The 22,252-nt window shown below is 39.8% G+C and overlaps 10 protein-coding genes and 1 pseudogene across 11 annotated transcripts; 5 read left to right on the top strand and 6 right to left on the bottom strand. All coding sequences in view use genetic code 12, as the record gives it.

Moving 5' to 3' along the window:
* Positions 1–1,453: 1,453 nt before the first annotated feature.
* On the top strand, positions 1,454–3,640 carry SEF2 (Sef2p; the record flags this gene model as incomplete). Its single annotated transcript, XM_051752408.1, has 1 exon — positions 1,454–3,640. One exon carries the CDS (start codon positions 1,454–1,456, stop codon positions 3,638–3,640), a length of 2,187 nt encoding a protein of 728 aa, XP_051608467.1.
* A 103-nt stretch (positions 3,641–3,743) lies between these two features.
* Positions 3,744–6,440, bottom strand: KGF57_003030 (uncharacterized protein; the record flags this gene model as incomplete). The annotated part of the gene is made up of 2 exons (XM_051752407.1): positions 3,744–6,349; positions 6,434–6,440. The coding sequence occupies 2 exons, from the start codon at positions 6,438–6,440 to the stop codon at positions 3,744–3,746; spliced, it is 2,613 nt and encodes an 870-aa protein (XP_051608466.1).
* A 1,053-nt stretch (positions 6,441–7,493) lies between these two features.
* Positions 7,494–8,825, bottom strand: KGF57_003029 (uncharacterized protein; the record flags this gene model as incomplete). The annotated part of the gene is made up of 1 exon (XM_051752406.1): positions 7,494–8,825. One exon carries the CDS (start codon positions 8,823–8,825, stop codon positions 7,494–7,496), a length of 1,332 nt encoding a protein of 443 aa, XP_051608465.1.
* Positions 8,826–8,993: 168 nt separating this feature from the next.
* On the bottom strand, positions 8,994–10,217 carry KGF57_003028 (palmitoyltransferase; the record flags this gene model as incomplete). The annotated part of the gene is made up of 1 exon (XM_051752405.1): positions 8,994–10,217. The coding sequence occupies one exon, from the start codon at positions 10,215–10,217 to the stop codon at positions 8,994–8,996; it is 1,224 nt and encodes a 407-aa protein (XP_051608464.1).
* A 238-nt stretch (positions 10,218–10,455) lies between these two features.
* Positions 10,456–13,659, top strand: KGF57_003027 (uncharacterized protein; the record flags this gene model as incomplete). The annotated part of the gene is made up of 1 exon (XM_051752403.1): positions 10,456–13,659. One exon carries the CDS (start codon positions 10,456–10,458, stop codon positions 13,657–13,659), a length of 3,204 nt encoding a protein of 1,067 aa, XP_051608463.1.
* Positions 13,660–13,701: 42 nt separating this feature from the next.
* KGF57_003026 (oxidoreductase) lies at positions 13,702–15,318 on the bottom strand (the record flags this gene model as incomplete). The annotated part of the gene is made up of 1 exon (XM_051752402.1): positions 13,702–15,318. One exon carries the CDS (start codon positions 15,316–15,318, stop codon positions 13,702–13,704), a length of 1,617 nt encoding a protein of 538 aa, XP_051608462.1.
* A 222-nt stretch (positions 15,319–15,540) lies between these two features.
* Positions 15,541–16,707, top strand: KGF57_003025 (iron-sulfur cluster assembly protein; the record flags this gene model as incomplete). The annotated part of the gene is made up of 1 exon (XM_051752401.1): positions 15,541–16,707. One exon carries the CDS (start codon positions 15,541–15,543, stop codon positions 16,705–16,707), a length of 1,167 nt encoding a protein of 388 aa, XP_051608461.1.
* Positions 16,708–16,762: 55 nt separating this feature from the next.
* PEP12 (SNAP receptor) lies at positions 16,763–17,599 on the bottom strand (the record flags this gene model as incomplete). The annotated part of the gene is made up of 1 exon (XM_051752400.1): positions 16,763–17,599. The coding sequence occupies one exon, from the start codon at positions 17,597–17,599 to the stop codon at positions 16,763–16,765; it is 837 nt and encodes a 278-aa protein (XP_051608460.1).
* Positions 17,600–18,272: 673 nt separating this feature from the next.
* Positions 18,273–19,250, top strand: KGF57_003023 (uncharacterized protein; the record flags this gene model as incomplete). Its single annotated transcript, XM_051752399.1, has 1 exon — positions 18,273–19,250. The coding sequence occupies one exon, from the start codon at positions 18,273–18,275 to the stop codon at positions 19,248–19,250; it is 978 nt and encodes a 325-aa protein (XP_051608459.1).
* A 163-nt stretch (positions 19,251–19,413) lies between these two features.
* On the bottom strand, positions 19,414–21,405 carry KGF57_003022 (annotated as a pseudogene). The gene is made up of 2 exons: positions 20,987–21,405; positions 19,414–20,464 (listed from the first exon to the last, which is right to left on the bottom strand). Coding segments are annotated over exons 1-2 (1,470 nt in total).
* Positions 21,406–21,608: 203 nt separating this feature from the next.
* On the top strand, positions 21,609–22,187 carry KGF57_003021 (uncharacterized protein; the record flags this gene model as incomplete). Its single annotated transcript, XM_051752398.1, has 1 exon — positions 21,609–22,187. One exon carries the CDS (start codon positions 21,609–21,611, stop codon positions 22,185–22,187), a length of 579 nt encoding a protein of 192 aa, XP_051608458.1.
* Positions 22,188–22,252: the final 65 nt, after the last annotated feature.

The raw sequence follows: 22,252 nt of genomic DNA, 5'->3' as shown, positions 1-22,252 counted from the left end.
TAGGATAAAGACAAGCGCCTCAAACACACCTTTTGTACCCCTACCAACAGTGTTTTGTAAGTCTTATTTATATTTTCTTTCAATTTTTATTTTTTTTTTTTTTTAATTTTTATTTTTGGCTATGAAATTGTTGCAAAAATTACGATAAAGTTATTGGGTGACTATGTCTAAACATAAGATTCCAATATATTCGGTTGAACCTAAGCCAGTACTTGAAAGTCATCACGATTTCAAAGAATTTCTCCACAATATTTTTGTCTCAGCTTTGACTACTAGGGCCCTTTTCAAAGAAAGCTTTCTCTCAGCTCGATCCCATACATGACAAATTTGATCCATTTGATTGGACAAGTGGATACACATCACACAAGTGAAGTTTGATTCTTCTTTTGTCCTTTGTGGTTCAGGAGACTATACTGTGTATATCGCAAGACACAAAATGTGGTGATAACTTTTGACTAAAATGGATTCAGTTATTGGATGGTGGCCAAAAGATGACACAAAAAAACGCCAAAGTATGGAAACACAATTTGATAGGTCAAAAGATAGCTATGTATAACCACTACACACATCATACCTATTGTCACAAATGCCTCAAGCTCAAACTAAAGTGAGGAACTATACCTCATAAGAGACACTGTGGTATTTTTATTGCCCTCATAATGTATGGGTGCAAAACTTTACATCAACCAATAAGAAATAGATCAAACCTTTGCTCAACCTATTTTTACTTTTTGTTACAGTGGCGGTATCGCTTTTTTCTTTAAACTGAGATACGGCAGAGTGACTCTCTACATAGAGTTGTAAACACGTTAGTTGCTGCACCATTTTACCTCCTCTCCTTCAACCACACAACCACATTGTTACCTGGATTGTCTTGAAGCTGCCTTTATACATGGAGACATATATGTGTTGTACTTTTATATTGAAAAGAGAGCTCATTTGACGGCTGGCAGTGTTTATTATCCTGCAGCTTTGTAATGTTGTTGAGTTGTGCAATTGAATGCAGTGAATAGAGTGTTGCAGTGGAAGGGTATGCGATGTTCGGAATTTGAAACTCAAGAAATCTTCTTTTGTGTCACCACGCACATTTCATTGATCAGCCCATCAACCAATCACATCTCACGCAACTTTGCTTACCACTTCATCTTGCCATACGGTATCTACAAAGTGCTACAAAAGCCTATTCCCCCAATTGTAGGAGTTATAAAGTAAGCTTTGTGCAAACGAGAGTGTCGAATACATATAATGGACTAGAAAAGAAGCACCACGACGTTCAAATACTGAGTCATAGAAAGGACCCAACCTATTTGTCATATCTTCATTCCAAACAAGAACAACCAATACTCCGCTACAAAAAGGGTAACAATCTGAAACAGATACAGAAGAAGATAAACAACACGCAATATTTACTCCAGAGCAACCACTGAAACAAAATTACCAAGCCATCACCATCATGATCATGTCATTACAATCGCAAAATCGTCTTAAACTTATAATACCAAAATCAATCTCAAAGTCCGAAAGGATTCTCAAAACGTGTTCTCGATGTCGACAGCACAAGATCAAATGCGATGCTTTTGAGACTAACCCCAATCCATGTACTCGTTGTCTCAAGAATAATGTCAATTGTAAATTGGAAATTCTTCACAAGCCAAATGGTAGGGTCAGGACATTGGATATTGTGGAACGATTGTCATGTGAAGTGAGTGATTTGAAGGTCCTCATGACTGATTTGATACAACGAAGGAATGACCTTGTTGAGTTGTTGATTGAGAGGGGGAGGCAGATTGAAGAGGAGGCATCTTCTCAATGTCAGAAACAGCAGCAGCAACAGCCGCAGCCACAGCCACAGCCACAGGTACAGATGCAAGTGTCTAGTGGCAGACAATCATGTACCCCTCCAGTTTCTGCTATGCAGTCATGTTTAAATACACCTTGCACATCACCACAAGACACAACTGACCCATTTACACAAGCAGAAGAAGAGACGCCACATTCATCTGACACTTCTAAATTTTCATTAAGTGCCAATACCGAAGCCAAGCCAATATCCATCTCACACAAGCAAGCACAGTCATATTTCACAAATTATGAGCGCAACTTCAACAAATACCTACCCATTTTCCCCGACGAGTTTTTCCAATCGGTGAATTTGATTGAATTTCATAAAGAAAATGAATTGACATTTTGGTGCATCATTTTGACATCACACTTGAATCATCATGATCAAGCTAGCAATTATAGAGTGTTGTCCGAACACGTGAAGTCACTAGTGGTTGATAAATGCTGGTTTCATACACCACGCTCAGTGTACATCATTTCATCATTGTTGATATTGACCACATGGCCACTACCTAGTCATCAACGTACGAAAATTGCCGACAATTTGAGCGTCAAGTTCATAAGTTTGATGAAGTCATTATCGTACCAATTTGGACTACACAAATTGGAATTCATTTCTGAATTCAGTCACAAGACCAAAATCAATTTATCTCAGGAAGTTAACTTGAATAATCGAATTAGAGAACGAATTTATAAATTTGTCAATATTAATTCGAATTATTGGTTGATTAATTTAGGACTATCGAATAACAATTGCAATGGGTTCAATCAGGACTATATCTTGAACAAGGCTTCTAATATTGATATTCATGACGCATCAATTATATCTTCATCGAGCGATGATCACTACATTGATTGCTTATTGAAGGTGTCTATGATTCAAGTGAAGTTGAATGAAAATATGAATGCGTTAATTGGTGATTCGTTGGAGTATGGCGATGACCATACAACGATGAAGTTGTTGCCTAATCAAATCAATACAACAAAGTTGATAAATTTCAACATGTTTGAGATAATCATTGATGATTTAAGATCAACATTGGCAAGATTGCAACAGCGACAACAGCGACAACAGCAACAAGAGTACGAGCAGAGCGAATCATACTATACTACGTCGACTAGCACTGACTTGTCAAATTTGATACAAATGTCAACCGCATATACCAAGCTACAGTTGTTTATTTACTCATTATCGAAATCAGATATCACATTACAGGAATATAAGGTGTACGTTAAAAAATTGGTAACTTGTTGTATGGAGATATCCAATTTGATTGAATCACAACAAACCAATTATTTGGAATTACCAATTTACTATAAGCTCCCCATTGAGCTAACCTTGTTGACGCTATTACGTGTTTTCAAGTCACCAGTATTGGACACGGTTGAGGAGTACAAGGTTGTCAAAACATGTTTCAATAAAATTTACACGACTGTGTTTAAATATGAGAACTGGCAATTTATGACTACCAAACTACATCGAATCATTGAGTTGTTTGATCATTTGTCTAGGGAATTTATCGTTCGTCAGGTGATACATGACGAAGAAGCAGATGAAGTCCAACAAAGTAACGCAGGCCAGCCTGCCCCACCTTTTTTGATAACAAAGATGAAAAATTATCTTGTTTCTAGCTTACAATATGAAATGATTTGGTTAATTTATCAGCATGAGCATTCTTCAAAAGAGAACAACATTGTACCTAAACAATGGAGTACCCGACAATGGAATTCAATTGGAGTTTATGACAATCAATTGATAGAGTACTTGAAATTGAAAGAATCAATACTACAAGTATAGGTGTATCCACATGGTTACATTATATAATTAACACAGAAATGAATATAACCATTGAAAAGTAATTTTCTAATCTATGGAGTACTTTCTCTACACACAAGCAAGCTCACTTTTTCACATCCAACCATTGCGATTTCAACCTCTTATTGGCAACGTAAGGTTTGCTAACAATGTAAACCACAAACAAAATGACAATAGTAGCCACCAATTTCAACTTTTCAAATTTAGGATTTAACAAATCGAATGATAAACTGGGTTGCAACAATGAACAATACCGCACTTGATCATTAACAAAGCATACAACAACCGTACTTTCAAAATCAGTAGGTTTAATCAATATCGAAGAAGAAGAAGAAGAAGAAGGATGAGTTGACACGCCGTGGCCACTGCTTGTTACATCCTCATGCTTCTCACTTACCCATAGCTGATACTTGTGGTTTATGGTTTGGAAATTGTTTTTCGCCACAACGGGTTCATATGGCGTCAATCGGAAATCATCTTGATATTCCACCGGCTTCATTTCATGCCGAGGCCGTCTTGAGTTCAATATGAATTTAGGCAATTCAACAAGATTCCCAGACTCGGTACACGCAATGATTGATTTCAAAGTTATGCCATATCTTGATTGTGTTGATGATAAATCAAGGATACGTTCGGGATAGATGAAGGACTCGCTAAAAATTTGACCAATTCTGGCCTTGGCCCCAGCATCACCTTTTGTAGGTTTGGTACGACCAGTGAATAAATCAACCACATTGATGCGTTGTTCTAACCGCGGTTGTTTTGTGAAGAAGGTATACACGATCCAATTATCATCAATGACCAAATTGACGGATTCGGGGTCAACAATTTCCAGTTTATTGTGTGTTTGTTGATACAATAACTCGCCTGAGATTCCGTCAAGTAAATGTAACTTTAATTCATCTTCCAACGTCAATACGGCAATCAAGTTGCGATTAAGGTACTTGTACAAGACAGACTTATCCGACTTGGGGATTCCAATGGCTGATATTTGCGAGTCGAGGTTGTTGATACGCGCTTGGCTCACAATTGGCCCATTGAAGTTGAAAGACCATGTTTGAGTTGAGCTTGATGATCCGGGTGGGATAACGTGTCCGTTAATCTCATTGTTATTGACAGTCTTGGCAAAGTATAATGGTGTTTTGTGGGAGTTTGTGCTGGATAAGGTGAACTTTTGACTATCTTCCAACGCATAGTTTGTATCACCATCGATTGGGATAACATTGACATAGTCGTTTTCGTTTGTAGTTACCTCAAGAATTTCTCCATTGTAAGATGAAAGTCTATAGATTTCAGTAGGAAAGACAACAACAATTTCACCTTGCCCTTCTTTAGCATCAAGCTGCTTCAAAGCGAGAAGGTCGCTTGCACCTCCCAATGGGGCCGATTCCCAAGCAACCTCACCATCGTATGAGTTCAAAGCAATAACCTTGTGCTGACTTGAATCATAAAATACAATCAACTTGTTGAAAACGTCCATCGAAAGATCTTCAGACTCAAACCAATGTTTGTAATCAACAAGGTATCTACCCAATTCACTCAAGTGTCTGATAACACGATGTAACCAATTGGTGAAAACCAATCCATTGTTTGACTCCTTGGCTAGATTGTACACTTCAGATATGATCTTGTCGGACTCTGGCGCATCAATCATAATGTAGATTCCTTTCTCGGCAGAAAATTGTGGCTTGGATGGTTTGATGGATTTGAGTTTTGCTCCATCAAATAAACTAAACACCTCGCCATGGAGATTCTCATCGAGCCCAACGTATCCCAACTGCAGATTGGGTGTAGTTGCTATCAAGTGGTATGGATAGTTTTTATCCATTCTGAATTGAAATTTCTTGATGCTGTTGGGCTCATGAGTATGCAAGAAATCAGTCAAATCGTAAACTTGACGTAACGTTTCGTCACTGGTAATTAGCAAATGTTGCAATGCAGTTGAAAATTCTTCAACTAGCGACGTGGTTTTAATTTTGTAGACTTCTTTTGCCCTTTTTTCGATATTGATCAATTTAACTTCTTGCGCAGATTTCGAATACAAATATCTCGAATCAATAATACCCAAATTACCAAACTCGTCATTATCGATCCGTTTAAAAGACTTGGAACGGTGGTCGAGTTTGAAAATTTGATCGTTTTGTGTAATAACTATACCAGATTTGAATCTTTTAATTGATCCCAATGACACTTCCTTTTCAAATAACTTTTCACCCTTGATGGACAACTTTATCAACAATGTGCTATCAGTAATGACATGAATATTACCATTGTAACAATCAGCAACAAAACTTGCAACATTTGAATGGATGTGATGAGGCAATCCTTGATGGTCAATGTACATCAATTCACGTTCGGTAGTCAAGACAAAAACGCCACCGTAATTGCACTCAAATAGTTGGGCAATGCTGACACTTGTATCAATAAAATTGACTCTTCCATTTGCATCAACTTCGACAATACCCGCCTCATTCGGCTTCCATCCAAGTATCTTGTCATTGGTGAACAAAAGTTCATGATCTTTGGTCACATCCAGATTTAATCTCCATTGTGGTGAATTGCCACCAAATATGTCAACTCCGATCCATTTCTTAGCGGAATTTTGAGCCACTACTATGCCATTGCTCAAAATGTGTAAGTTTTGCACTGGAGTCTGATAAAGATAGTTTATTGATTCTGTTGACGTGAACGCTTTGTCAATTAGAACCGCAAAAACACAATTCGAAAGTAGAAGTATGCTCGCAAGAAACGAAGACCCTGTTATAGACCGCATACCTTGCATAAGTTGTGAAAAGAGTGCAATGGTCAGGAAATGGTTCAATAAACTGTTTTCGTAAAGTAAGTTTTATGTGGTGCTTGATGAATGTTCGTTGGAGCAGAAAAGAAGCGTTACATAGAGAGCACGTGATAAGCACGCGATACACCAAGATACTTTTTTTCTCAGGGTGAAAATTTTATTCCCCATCCAATCCATCCATTCATCTTCTTTGGTCAATAACTCTACTTACCCAACTGCATATACGTCAAATATCAATATACGTATCATTCAACTCCATCTTCTTGACTCATACATTCAATGTAAAAGGTTAATTACAGACCTACAATCATCGCATAAACTTAAGTTGACCGATACGAGGATTTTCTTTTAAGAGACTCACTCATTGGGCAAGTGGCAGTACTACCTGTTCTACCTTGTCTCAAATCCATCGGTTTCAATGTGTCAATATGCGTAAATTGAAGAACCACACGTTCAGCACAACTTATAAACCATGTCTTGCTTCATATTTTATGGGGCGAGTTTATTACTGAATTCTGATTGTAATATTGGGCAATTATGGCAAAGCTATGACTAAACTTGATTATCTAGGTTAACTTTTCCCCGGCGACAAGCCCAGATGATTTCGTTTTGAAGTTCCATGTTGGGTTCATCAGCAAGTGGATTAGTGCTCCCGGTTCAAGTCTATCGTCGTGTTTTTTTGTCTTTTTTTTTTTGGATTAGGAGTACTTGTGGAACAGGGGCAGTTTTTGTCTCAGTACGCTTTACTTTGAAACAGAATCTGATATGTACACGTCGTTGCTCTTGCTATTGCCCATTCCTAATTCTTTGAAAGTGGTGTTTTTTTTTCATTTTTTTTAAATTACACTACTTTTGGTTGAGTTTTGGGTTTATCGGAATCAGAAGAAAGAGAGGGGATCAGTGAACATTTGTTTTACTTTTGGTGATTCATCCTTTCGTGATGATTTGTGTACATTTCAACACATGAACTTCTATAAATACCTCTCTCTCAATCTCTGCCTCTCCAAAGTCGTTTAAGCATTCTCAATTGGGTCCACCCTACTTTGCTGTTTTGATAAGATACAACGCTTCAATAGCATAATTACGCACCGACAAGTTCTTGGTATATTTTTCATCAGCAGCTTCTGTAATACTTTCAACAATCCGCAACTCTTCAATCAAGTCCCACATCATCTTCTCAAACATTTCAACCATTTCTTTCACATCCAGATTGGTTTCAGTTTCCAAAACAGGTATGATTCCCAATTCATGTTTCCCCAACTTGTGTAATATTCTTCCCAAGGTTTGTATACTAATACAACGTTGACCAGGTACTACTGATCGCGATAAATGTACCAACTCACTCAATGTGTAGCCTGCCATGTGAGGATTATCGGAATGATGATGTAGACCGAGGTACGTTGGTATTCCCCTTGAGTCATCCTTCTCTTCATCTATATCAATCTGAACCAAGTTCCCGTTGAAATCAAACCTCATGTCTGATATACTTTCATAGGTGGTGGAAACTTGTTTGGGCATGGGGGTTGTCATCCACGATAATTTCTCGGTTTCCTTGGGTAAATCTGGGAAATACTTTTCATGTAACTTGTCAAAGAACTCAGGGTCATTTAGGTCCAACCCATCTTGACTTGGCGTCGGCTTTGTGAAATGTACCGAAGAATTGCTGCCGTCAGGCGTGTTTTCATCTTCATCCAGATTCAATTGGTACCCTTCAGGAGCAACCGCATCTAAATCTGGCCCGACTTGCACATTGTTGTGGTCACTTCCATCATGGTCACGTTCAATATACTCTATCTTTTCAACTTTATCGTCTGCAAATCGGACCTTACGATTCGAATCTATTCCCATTATCTTGTCCACCTCCTCCTTTTCCAACTGGGACAAGTCTGTTATTCCTTTTGGCGATTTAAAGCCACCAATCCAACCATTATAACCCTCTGCATGTTCATGGTGATCATGATGGTGATCATGATGGCGATCATGGCTGTGGTTAGACATGGGTTTCCTCTCCACATGCTCGCCATCCGTATTCCTATTCTTCCTCCTCAACAAACCCAGCACGATTTTCGGATCTAGTTGGTTCAAAAGTTCTTGTCTCTCTTGCAATATTTCACTTTCTGACATCTTGGCCATTCTTTCACGGTTTTCTTTATCAATCTTTTGCGCTTCAGTAAGTGACTCTGTCACAGGCGTATTTTGAGTTGGTGGCGTTTCCGTACTAGAAGCCACTTCCTTTGCTGGTCCCTTTTGCCTCCATCGCGAAACTTTCTTTACCTTGCGTGGATCAGGGAAGCCACCACCAACATTCACTGGAGCGGGTTCCACGGGTGGTTCGATCTCGTGCTCTATTATTTCTCCAACAAAGTCCATCGTAAGGGGAAGAGTATTTGAATAGAATGAGAGATGACGAAGTTGATTTCTGTGCAATTCTTTTGGATTGCGCGTTTTGTATAACAACAACAACAACAACAACAACTCACAATACACTACACTACACTACTCTACACGGCACTATTATTAAATGCATTCTATATTGAATTACGCTAGACCATTCTTTGCTGCAAAATAACTGGGAATATAACAATCTCTTCTATTTATCTTATCCTCGATCACTTGCAAAAATTCGGGACTAACCTCGCTTGAATAATATTTGAACTCTGCAACCGTTCTTTCCATACCAGACGGGAGATTCTCCAAGTCCAAAATGGCTCTTCTTCGACGTAGTTCAAAAGGGAGCTCAGCGAATGGTAAAAGCAAAACAGCCATGGCCTCTATGAACCGCGCGGTAGTATAGTCCCCTTCATCTCTACCTTGAGTCCGATTTCCATTCAACACAAGGTTGATCCAATTTCTTTTCCATCCCATATTGAAGGGACGCACCGACACATCATACTCAACAACTAGTCTGAGATTGTCCCGCTTCACATTGACATATCGTTTTCCTTCCTCCTTTCTGGGCATTTTTTGCGCTAAGCAATTAAACAGCTTCGACCCACTTGCCCCTTCATTTTCATTTTCATTTTCATTTTCATTTTTATGCGATTTCTGTCGACTCCTCCAGCGCTCATACCTGGCTTTTTGCTTTATAGAAATCTCATCCAAGGTAGTCACATTGCGACAGACGTAACCAACGTGCGCAATGAAAAGCGCACTGATGCAAAGTATCCAAAACCCACTCATAATGTACAATAAGATGAAGTTGTGGTTGATTTCACCTCCCCGGTCTATCGACAGCCTCGTGTACCGACTTATATAAATCAACATTATAATGAAAAATGACATAAACCAAATGCAGAACTTCATGAAATACAAGTAATTCGTTAGACCTATACTACTTCCAATCCATAGGCAAAAATGATCAAATTTCAAAACATTGTAGCCCACGTACTTGGAGTAGAAAGATCTCTCAATCCGTAAAGACTGCAGCTTGGAATCATAAAATGGGAATCCAAACTCATCACAGAAAAACACATCGGGTAACGGCAAAAGATCCTTGTCGCCTACTTGATAAATATCCAAAAGTGGGAACTGAGGAGATCTGCCAGGACCAACATACAATATCAAAGCCCAGTAGATGAAAAGCAAAACTTGACAAAATCCAGATAGGCACCATAGCGTTATTGCGACCCCATGTGAGTGGTGGTTGTAAATTTCTTGATACCCAAGCGAGTAATTCAATGCAAAATTCAAATACCCTAGGCCTACAATGATCCCTAGTGGTACAATGTACATTCGAATCTTTTGTAAAGTGCCAACACGCATCGTCTAGTATATATCCCTCATTGGTATTCGGTAGCAACTTTATTGAGTTGTAGCTAATTTGTAGTTTCTCTTTGCTTTGCAAAAATAAAATAAAAAGGGAAAGAGGCAACGCCAAAAAAAAAAAAAAAGACGTCAAAAATATTTCAAGCGCGAGAACAGAGGAGAGTAAACAAACAACAGCAGTACCGCTCACTAAGGCCTGCTTGAGTATATCAACCACGCGCGATCCACGGGCCAAATGAAGTTTCTACTATTACCACAGGTACTACACGATGGTGAAATACATTGCTTAGCAGTTAGTGACGACAGCACAGTGCTAGTAACTGGTGGAAAAGACAGCACCATCAACTTGTGGAATGTGGCCCAACTACTTGCCATATCAAACATTGAAAACGATTCCGATTCCACACAGGCCCGAGCGAGCATTGAACGTCTTCGTCCACTTCAAAAAATCAAGCTTGAAGAATCGTTTGTGAATAACATCAAGTGGGTGCCAGGGTCTTACAATAAATTCTTGTCAACTAGTTCAACCGGGCATATTTACCGGCATGAAATTGGATTTGATGCCAAAGTATCGAGCAAACGACTTTTCCCATTCCTTGAGGAGCTGGAGTCTGATTTGAAACCAATTGTTGATATATCAATTTCGCGAGATGGGAAATTAGTGGCTTGGAGCACCAATGATGGGAAATTGAACCTTTTCGATCTTCACCGCAACACTTTTCAAGAATTGTTATCACCACCTTCCACACAAGAGAGCTTGGTGATACAGCGGAGTGTTGCTTTCAATGGTGTAACAAATTACCTCGTCAGCATTGGCGATGATACACAAATAAATGTGTTTCAATATGAGTATGACTCTTCTACCAAGTTATACAAGTTTCGATTGATCAACAAAATATCCAAGCTATTCAGTAAGAACCCATTGAGTGTGCGATACAAAAGAGTGTCGTGGTCTCCCGATGGTGCTTTGGTTTCAGTCCCTACTGCAAGCAAGAACCAAACATCGCTTATATCCCTACTTTCAAGTGTCCAGAACTGGAACACGACAGCAAACTTGGTGGGCCATGATTTAAAATGTGAGGTGACAAGATTCAACCTGTATCTTTACTCAGAAACCTCCAGTGGAGAAAGAAATTATTACAATGTACTTGCATCTGGTGGTTCTGATGGAACGATCGCAATTTGGAACACGTCCAAATCTTCGTCCATAATGGTCCTTAAGAATGTTGTTGACGCTCAAATCCACGATCTTGTGTGGACCATCACCAGTAGCGTTTTGTTTTGCACTTCAAAGGGGAACTTGGGTATTCTTCGATTTTTGCCTCATGAGTTGGGCTACGCGTCGCCGACCAGTGAGTTGAACAAATTGAGATCCAGCACTTTAAAAGAAATGAAGCCTATTAATTACAGATATGAGTCTGAACAAGCATCTGGTATCCGAAAATCTTTGCCAGCAATTGAATATATCAATCAAGCGAGTGCAGTTGCTGTAACAGTAGCTGAACATCTTGAGCCAATGAAGAAAGAATTGAAAAAAGCGGATTCAGAGCCACAAAAGCCTACTACCGCTATGGAACGAGCTGAAGTAACTGCCTCTAGGGGTCCAATTAGCCCGCAGGTGATTTCTGCCTCGCCACCTTTGACAAGAGCTGATGCATCCCCTACAAAAACAGCTGTATCACCTAAACCAACGAGCGAACTGGTCACAAATGAAATTAAGTCTAGCTCTGGAATAAAAATTAGTCCAGAGGGGCAAGTACAATCGCCAGAACTTGCACTGCTTTTGCCACCATCGAATTCAGCTCAGAATGCAGCTCAGAATTCAGCTCAGAATGCAGCTCAGAACGCAGCTCAGAATGCAACGCCGCATGCAAAGCCTCACACAACACCGCTCGAGGGGCCGAAACAAGTGCAGGAAACAACACTGCAGCAACCACCAGAGAAAACTACACAGCAGCCAAAACAACCTAGTCTTAGCAAACAAAAAATCACAACAAAGAATGGAAAAAGACGCATTCAACCAATGTTGATCTCCAACAATGGCACCAGCTCAACTAGCAGCTTAAAACCAACTCAAACTCAACAAACCTTGCTTAGCACCGCTAAAAGCGCTATGGAATTTGATCCTCCTTCTTACTCAGTCTCGGAGGAGTTTAGTCGTTCCAAACGATCCCAAGGTGAAGACCACTCACAAGCATCAGTAAATGGTGACGTTGCAAAGCGGGCCAAACGAGAAATGGAGCCAGTGAAATTCATCGGTTCGGTCATTTTGAACCCCAATGTCTCCTTCTCCAAAGTTCGTTTACCAACTCCAAAAATCCGCCTTGGATTTCAGCTAAACTGCAAGAAAGTAGGTGATGAAATCTTCACGTTGGATGTAAGGAACGGATCGGGAAATGAGGCGAAGCCTTCACGAATCACGTATTATAAAAGAGATAAGGAGATCTGGTGTGATTTCGTCCCGAAATTTATTCATTTAGCATGCGAGGGCGACAAGTTTTGGGCAGCTGTCACTGCTGATGGAGAAGTCTTGACGTATCTGCATATCTCCGGTAAACGACTTTTGCCGCCGCTTGTGCTTGGAGCGCCAGTGTCATTTTTGGAAGGTCAGGGTAAGTATTTAATGGTGGTGACTTGTATTGGGGAATTGTACGTTTGGGATATGGAATCGAAAAAAGTTGAATTGAAAACATCAATTGATTCACTTTTGGAACTAGGGTCGAAATTACAAGAGTCAGGGTTGGTCAAGTCGGAGTTTTTAACGTTGTGTGCCATCACGTCGCTGGGTATTCCCCTTGTGACGTGTTCGAATGGGTCAGGATACTTGTACAATAAAAATCTCGGAGTCTGGCAAACCATAACTGAGTCATGGTGGGCATTTGGATCTCATTATTGGGATAGTGTCGATAATGCCAAACCAAACACGCCACAATCTGTCAATATGTTTGGTCAAGAGGGAGGGGGAGACTCGATACTTCAATTATTAGAACAAAAGACAAACGAGGAAATCATTCGCAAGTCTCGATCTGGGAGAGGCAAATTGTACAATAAAATTTCAAAAAATATGATTATGAAGGAAGGATTTGAAAGTTTGGAAAATACAATTTCGCTCAGTCATTTGGAAAATCGGATCTTATGTTGTGAATTGTTGGGCGACGACAAGGATTTTCATCAGTATTTTAGAATGTATGTGCAACGTATTTGTGAATTGGGCCACAGGGCAAAACTATATGAAGTGTGTGATGAATTATATGGACCTGATGACAACGCGGAAGATAATGTGAGTACCTCTGACGTGAACAATTGGCAGCCAAAGATTAGTGGGTTTGAAAAACGCGAGTTGTTGAAAGAAGTAATTGACTTGTGTTCACAATATCGAGACTCACAACGTGTGTTGTATCATTTCAGCAAAAAACTCGGCATGGTTGAACAAGAGTAGAAATGGATGAACACTTTATCAATCTATTTACAAAAGGGAGGTCTATAATTTATATACATTGGAATTGTCCCACTTCTTCTCTCCAAGTAATCCAGTAACTGGCCCTTGCGCTTTGTGTACCAAATCCTTAGCCCCCGACACGTGTTCAACGTATCCATCGGGTCCACAAACAATGGCTAACGCAGCTGGAGTTTTGGGTCTTGATGCGGTGGCGATTGCTTGTTCCAAAGCAGTTTCGTATCGTTCACCACGTTCACTTGATGATTGGACCAACTTTTTCACCTTTTCCAGCTTCATTGAGGCTTCATTCTGCTGCATAACTTGCATTCTCACATTCAATGCTTCTTGAGGAGAGAGGTTTGCTGTGGCTTCGTCCAATTTCTTTGGTGAATAATAGTTTGGTTTAGATGGTGGTTGAATCTCTTTTGATGTCAACATGGTGCTTGGATCGCTATCGTAATGGTAGTGGATACTAACACGATCTAGTTTATTCAAGAAAAGTAAAAATCTCAGCAAAATGCCAATTTCACCTGGTTTTTGAGCCGAGTAATGGATCGTAACATGCCCCAAATATGGGTTTTTGGAAAACAAAACTTGCAAAATAGGAGCAATACCAGTGCCAGCCGCAAAAAAATCTAAATTGTCAACAGCAGGCAAGTCCAGATCTCTCTTGATTGATTCAATCAAGTTATCCGGCTCGACTTTCGATGGCAAGTCTTTGAATATCGGACGTTGATGAATCTTTTTCAATGGATGATAGGGGAACTTGTACTCGATCGTAGGGCCTCTCAACTCCAACTCATCACCAATCTCACGATCGGTAATGTATCGCGATACTTCACCCTGCTTATACCTCTTCACATAAAGACACATTGTGCCATTCTTGTCCAAATCGTCCGCTTCAGGATTCAAGATTCTCAAAAGCGGCTTCTTTTCTCCAGATCTAGTATACTCGGACTTCATGTAGTACATAGGCAATGGTGTGTACGATCTAACAACATTGATATCGGGTTGTTTCACCTCAACCGACCATATACGATCTCCGTCCCATAAACATTTCTTGTCTGGGTTAGTGGCAAAACTATACTCCCACCGGTCGTATTTCGACTTGAGCTCAATCATATAATGGTCATCGTCAATTTGCTCCTTGTGAGTCACAATAAACTTGTGAAATTCATTTGGATCTAGTAATTCATTACTATCTTGTCCTTCTTCTGGGTCATCCCAGTACCAAACTTTGATAGTATACGCAGCCCAAGCCACACCAACCACGGTCAATATCTTGGGGATATATCTCGTCCATCGCGAAATTCGCTTCGGTTTATTGCTGAGGTTATTATACTGATCTTCATTGGGGAGCTCGGGGTACTCAAAAGTGACCCTTTGGTGTTTAAATTTGGGGATATATGGTTTGTTATTCTTTCTCAATAGTTGCTCTACCCCGTTCAGCCCCATTGGAGCTGGCGCTGATTTGGACGTGGTTTGTTTGATTTTGAATTGTTGAATGTGAGTATCATCATCTCTTTTGGAGACAGATTTGTCATTATCACCATTATTCTCCTGCTCTGTGTTGTTCTTTTTAGTTGAGTTGAATCTTAGATGACTTCTACATGGACCTCTTCGTAGTAGAATAGTTTGTATTGAGCGGTTCATCAACATTTTTCACCACCAGTTTGAGCTCCTTTATGTTTGCAGAGTACATCAAACCAGGGAGAAGAAAACAAAACAAAACAAAAATAATGAAATCGAGCATCAAAATTTTCCACTTCATTCTCCTGATTGCAAAATAATAATTTAAAAAAAAAAACAAAAAAAAAAAAAAAGAACAGCCCAAACCACCATCACTAAAGCATCTCCCCAGCAGCTTCCATCTTGCATATCATGCTCCAACTCATCCAGTCAATTCAATCACACACAGACAAAGTATGGAGCATATCAGCTCACCCAACATTACCACTCTTGGCCACTGCGTCAACTGACAAATCAACCAAAGTGTACAAACTATCTATTGCGCAAAAATTCCCCCAGATTGCCAACTTAGAAGACACACACAGGCGATCAGTACGATCGGTTTCGTTTAAGCCTCCCATGGGTGGAGTGGACTACAAGCTGAACGTGTTGGACTTGCCTGCATTGGCCAGTGGTTCATTCGACTCAACGATATCGATATGGGGTATAGATGAGCCCGATGAGAATTATGAAGTTGAGGAGATTGTGGATAATCAAGCTGAGATATTGACGAGTCCTTCCAATGAGTGGAACTTGATGGCGATAATCGAGGGCCATGAGAATGAGATTAAGGCGGTTGATTGGAATTTTAGTGGGAGGTATCTTGCTTCGTGTTCGAGAGACAAGACGGTCTGGATTTGGGAAACTGATCCAGAAACGTTGGAGGAGTTTGAGTGCGTTTCTGTATTGAATGATCACCTGCAAGACGTAAAGAATGTGACTTGGCATCCTACTAGTAATTTGTTGGCCAGTTCATCTTATGATGACACTATAAGAATCTACAAACAAGATTTTGATGACGATGATTGGTCATGTGTTGGGATATTGGATTCACATGAGGGTACTGTGTGGTGTTCCAAATTTGAAAGTCCAAAGAGCCCCCACGCTACAAAAGATAGAATCAGGTTGGTATCAGTGAGCGATGATTTATCAGTCCGCATATGGTACAGTCAAGATGAAACGAGTAATGATGCAAATGGTAGTACTAACGGGACCAATTTGCCCTCTTCAATCAAGCACACCTCCGAAATGGTTTGGGAACAGGAATGCGTGTTGCCCAAAGCCCACACCCTTCCCATATATTCGGTGGCGTGGTCATCAAAGACGGGCAAGATTGTGACTTCTGGCTCAGATGGACAAATTGTGGTTTACAGTGAGATCGCAACTGGCAAGTGGGAGATTGAAAATGTGCACCAATTTGCTCACGGTGTTCATGAGATCAATTGTGTCATTTGGGCAAATTTGGATAATGAAAAAGAGGAGGTTGTAATATCAGCAGGCGACGATGGTTGTGTGAACATATGGAAGGAAAAAGAGTAGAGTTGGTGCAGAACTTACAGAACACGGGCACCAATTTCTCAGTTTATGTATAATTCTAAAATACCAACCCTATTAATATAATGAATCCCAAAACACCCAATAAGATCATCAAACAACAAAATAAAGTACCACTAGACCTCTTTTGATAACGATGAGCACTTCTCAATTCATTTGAAGCTTGCCTTGCATTCGAACTATATGTGAATATATTATTTTCAATACTGTCAACTTGAAATTGCTGTTCATTGATGATTGACGAAAGATTTGAGAAAATATTGTTGATTTCGTGGGTATCTTGTTGAATCTGATGTATTTCTCGTTCTCTTTCTTGAACTAGGAGTGTTTGCTGCTCTAGTTCCTCTGCGTTAACTGGTTCGTAAGTGATTTGTATCTGCTGTTGATGTTGTTGTGGCGGTTGTAGTTGATCGGGACCCTGTGACTGGTTATCTCCTAGCGGTGGTAATTGACTCGATTGCTTACTTTCAAACCTTCGTTGATAGTTTTTGAAATTGTTAAGACTATCCCTAATCAACTTGATTTGAATATTTTCCTTTTGCTTGAGGTAATTGATAATCTCAACGTCCTCACGATCATCTTCAACTGATTTGATGGTATTGTTCAACTGTTTAACGAAATCGTTCAATTTGCGATACGAGTCCGTAGTGGATTTGAAGTTGGCGCTGAGTGTTTCCGCTATGGATGCATTGAGGGGATCTTTTTCATATTGTAGCAAGTCATGCTTGATGCTTGATAATTGAGTGCTATTGATATGATGTAGCTGATTATCAATACTGCTTGAAAGTGATTCAAATTCAGGATAATCTTTGTATTTATGAGAATGATTGGTTGCTATTCTCTCTATATCGTTATCAAAGGGGTCATTGAAGGACATGATGATATGTGGGGTGCTGTTATCTTGAAGTGCTGTCTTCTCGAAGTGCTGTTATCTTGAAGTGCTATCTTCTCGAAGTGCTGTCTTCTCGAAGTGCCGTTTACCTTCTAATCACAGCCGCTTCTGCTAACGGAATTGATGATGACAGGTTAACAATAATCTTTTGGCTCACAGTACACTACTTTTTTCAAACAGCATCAAGCGCATATTACATATATAGATTACTTACGGTGAAATCAGTTGTTACAATCTACTACACTTCAAAGCATGGACTGTAATATCGTGCTCTTGTATCAATTCAGAACGTATGCAGGTAGATAGACTCAACAAAGATCAAAATCCACGGTAATCTTTGCAGTACACCACTGTTTAAAATTGCACTACTTGACGGAACTGTTTAGATATAGAAATACCAAGTCACCCCTCATCTCTCTAAGAGCTGTAGCTATGGTGTACTAGTCAATGCAAGAATGGCTTTTGGTAGTGGCAGAAAGCATAACAAAAAGAAGACCCCATTCTCAACCAAAAGATATTGCACAAACGACAAATGCGATTTTATCACTTTTTTTTTTTTTGCAACCCTTAAAACAAAAGCTGGATACATGGTTAAGTAACTACTACTAACCACCTCAAACTTCAATAATTAACCCACATATCCTGACATCCAAGATCAATGTTTAAGAGGAAGAATAAAGCCAAGAAACCGCAAGATTTAGCCATCCCTGATCCCACCAATACTTCCAGCAAAATTGATCAAATTTCATTGCTTGTTTCACCAGATGATATCCCACTTTTGTACTACTCCATGAAATCGATCGTCACCAAGTTAGAGCCAATGATGGAAGTGGCAGGCGACTTGAAGAATAGAACTGGAAGCATGTATTTTGTGCCCCGCATATCTTCTGTTCTGGTTGACACCACTGGGCTCGAATCCAATTTGATCAAATTTGTCAATGAAGTTGAGAACGACCCGCCAGTTACAGCAGATGATGATGATGATGACGCAGTTGCTGCTCCCAAGAAAAGTTTGGATTTGAGTATTGCTGTAACTTCGACGCTGCATGGTAGGGAAAGCGAAAGAACGACACAAGCGGATCTTGTATCTCAGGACATTGACTTGAATCAACAGTTGCCCTTTCAAAACGCCCACAATGCGGCAGTAAAGTCAATGATGGAGGCAGCTACTTATAACGCAGTGGTTCAAGATGAGGATATGCAGGACGTAATGAAGCTTGGTACCAGTGCAACAACAGTCGAACTCAATGAAAGAGATGCAGCTAGTGCTAAAGAGTGCAAAGGTGAAGAAGAGAGACACATTCGAGAAATTTCAAATCCTGCTTTGGCCAGTTTACTTTGTGAATATGAGTTGGAAACTTATGAATATCAAATGAAAGAAAATATGGCTGATGATTGCACTTCATCGTTTGCTTCAAATGACGGTAATGAGGATACAATCAAACGAGAGAATGAGACTTATCAACGGCCAGTCAATGTTGGCCAGTCGACTGCACCACAAGAAAGAGACGACTATTTAACCACCATTCTTGAAGAGTATTCCCCATTTTACAATTTCCCAACGGATGAAGAGATCAGTGAAGTAGAAAGGACATATTACAACCCATACAGAGTTGTATTTACTGGTCAATTCTAGAGAACAAAAAAAAAAAAGAAAATAGACTCCAATAAGCTCCTTGCATAACCAGGTTATATTACACTGTATCTATATATATCTTGTCTATAAATCCATCCCCAAACATTAAGAAGGGGGGATTGATATTTGAATAGTGTTTCTGTGCATGTGTTTCTTTGCAATCCTAATCTTCTTGTTCGGCGATAAACTTTTCACACTCCAAAGCTGCCATACATCCAGTACCAGCAGAGGTGATAGCTTGTCTATAAATCTTATCCTGCACATCACCAGCAGCAAAAACACCGGGAATTGAAGTTTCAGCAGTGCCTGGTTTAGTTTGAATGTAACCACTTTCATCCATCTTCAATTGGTTTTCAAAAATCTTGGTAGCTGGGATGTGGCCAATCGCGTAAAACAATCCATTAACTTGCAAGTCGGAAGTCTCTTTAGTCTTGTTGTTGTAAATACCCAACGAAGTCAAAACCTTTCCATCTCCCTTAGCTTCCTTGGCTTCGGTGTTCCACAAAATCTCCAACTTGTCGTTATTCATGGCTCTCTTTTGCATGATGGAAGAGGCTCTAAGAACATCTCTCCTCACAAGCAAATACACCTTGGATGCATACTTTGTCAAAAACAATGCTTCTTCACAAGCAGAGTCACCACCACCAACAACCGCCAATGGTTTGTTTCTGAAAATAGGGACAGCACCATCACAAACAGCACAGGCAGAGATACCTTGTTGCCAATAGGTTTCTTCTCCAGGCAAATGCATTCTCTTGGCACTAGCACCAGTGGCAATGACGAGAGCATCAGTGGTGATTGGCTCTCCATCTTCATTAAACTCAGTCCACAATTTAAAAGGTCTTTGAGACAAGTCACACTTGGAAATGGTCTCGGTGATGATTTCAGTACCAAATCTCTCTGATTGCTTCTTCATTCTCTCCATCAATTCGGTACCATTGATACCTTCTGGGAAACCAGGAAAGTTTTCGATATCGGTGGTGGTGGTTAATTGACCGCCAGCAGCAACACCATTAGCTAAGAAACCTTCGTACAAAGTGGTTTTGATCTCTGCTCTGGTCAAGTAGATAGCGGCAGTGTGAGCAGCTGGACCTGATCCAATAATTGTAACTTTGTGATGTACCATTCTCGTAGCAGTAGTTGTGTGTGTGTTGTTGTATATGTTTGATAAAAGTTTAGCAGTAGTTGTTGTAGTGGCTCTAGTAGCAGTAGCTCTATTTATAGTTGACCAAAAAATGTTGGATACTGTTAATATTAGTTGTATAAATAATTACAAATCCCGATGTTGGAAAATCGTATGCTTATATTTATTTTATTTCTTCTCTCTCTCTATTGATTAAATTTCTTTTTTTTTGCTCTTTTCTAATTGGTAGCTCTGAATATTAGGTAAGCTATCACATACTGTATTACATAATCCACAATACTAAGCACGGCGTCTGTTCTAGAACTTAGCAAAGATGTTTTGTATTCAACCTCGGCTTGCTATACTTTATCTATTCCATCTACCATATTTGTATTGTACATATTAGACTAGTCTCATTTCATTGTATTCTTCTTCTTATTTTTCTTAGTATTTGTTTTAACTACAACAGAACTATATTAAACGTAGTGTTTTACCTTTCATCACCACTCTTCTACTTTACCCTACCCTACCCTCCCCCCCTCCTCCCAACACAAACTGCTTTACAATTGTACCCTTTTGCAAAACTGGATTCAACAATACACTACTCAAGAACCACTGCAACCCCTTTCGTCTCTCTTCTAACCAATTGGTACTCATCACCAATCTCTCAAAACTAAAACTATTCTTCGGTGGAGGCTTAGGTATCACAATATCGGTTTGATCCTTATAGCCCTCGATCAAATCGTCATACAACTGTAGTATTTCCAGATATCGCTTGTACAAAACTATAGACGAATAGTCCAAGTCATTGATCGTAATCTTGATCTGCCAAACTACATATTGGTTGGCGGTTGATGTACCCGTCGTGGTTGTGTTGCCTTGTACTAGATGGTGTTCGCCGACTCGTACGTCAGTTATGTGACTTTGATGATTATGTTGGTGCATTTGTAGATCTTCTCCAGAGTTTAGCTCAATTGGCAATGGTAGCACATTGTTTAGCTTAGTCACTGTAGTAAATTTCCTTCGACTCATATTTGTATGTACACGGTGTATAACATATATCGGACTTTTCACTCGGTGGAGATGTCCTTTGTTTGGGTCCCATCCAGTATCATCGATTAAAGCAAACAGTGAAAAAAAAAAAAAAAAATAAAAAAAAAAAACCAAGTTTGGATCATTAAACACTCCAACACATAACCCATTCAATCCACTTCTTTCCCCACCCCCCACTACAAATGGACGTCATAAAACAAAAACACCCAGCCTGGAAACGTCTACTACATAAATGGCAAGCAAGAAGAGACATTCCCTTCCGCCGCAAATTCTTTGTTGGATACGATTTATATGGCAACACATACTGGGAATTCACAATCGACGGCAACTTAACTCGCTTACGCCGCAAATTGGAACCATTCAGAGAGGAAGTGTTCAAAGTCGACTATTTTAAAACTATCCCGCCACAATGGCTTCAGTGGTTGAGGAGAACGCGATTGGATGCTCCGAGCTTGGATGAATTGGTTCTGGACCAAATGCGACAGCAACGATTAAAGATATTGGCGAGACAGGCGGATGAGAAGTGGCAGTTGGAGAAATTGAGATTGGAGGAGGAGAATCAGGTTAAGTTGCAGCAGGAATTACAGAGAGTGGAGTTGGAGAATGCACCAGAGATTAGTAATGTTAAAGGAGAAGGACAGAATGGTGCAAAGGTGCGAGAGTCACAGGTGAATGACAAGATTGACGAAGATCCTTGGAAACAAGCAGATGAAACACGCGGTAAAAATCCTATACAATCTACAACCATCAAGCCACGTTAGATGAATAACACAGACACACAAGTAAATATATATCCTATCATCGGGCTAGGTCTAAACAGACCGTT

Source organism: Candida theae (genome assembly GCF_024610275.1).
Source record: "Candida theae strain CBS 12239 chromosome Unknown scaffold2, whole genome shotgun sequence".
Classification (NCBI taxonomy): Eukaryota; Fungi; Ascomycota; class Pichiomycetes; order Serinales; family Debaryomycetaceae; genus Lodderomyces; species Lodderomyces theae.
This window is presented reverse-complemented; position numbering and strand designations above follow the sequence as displayed.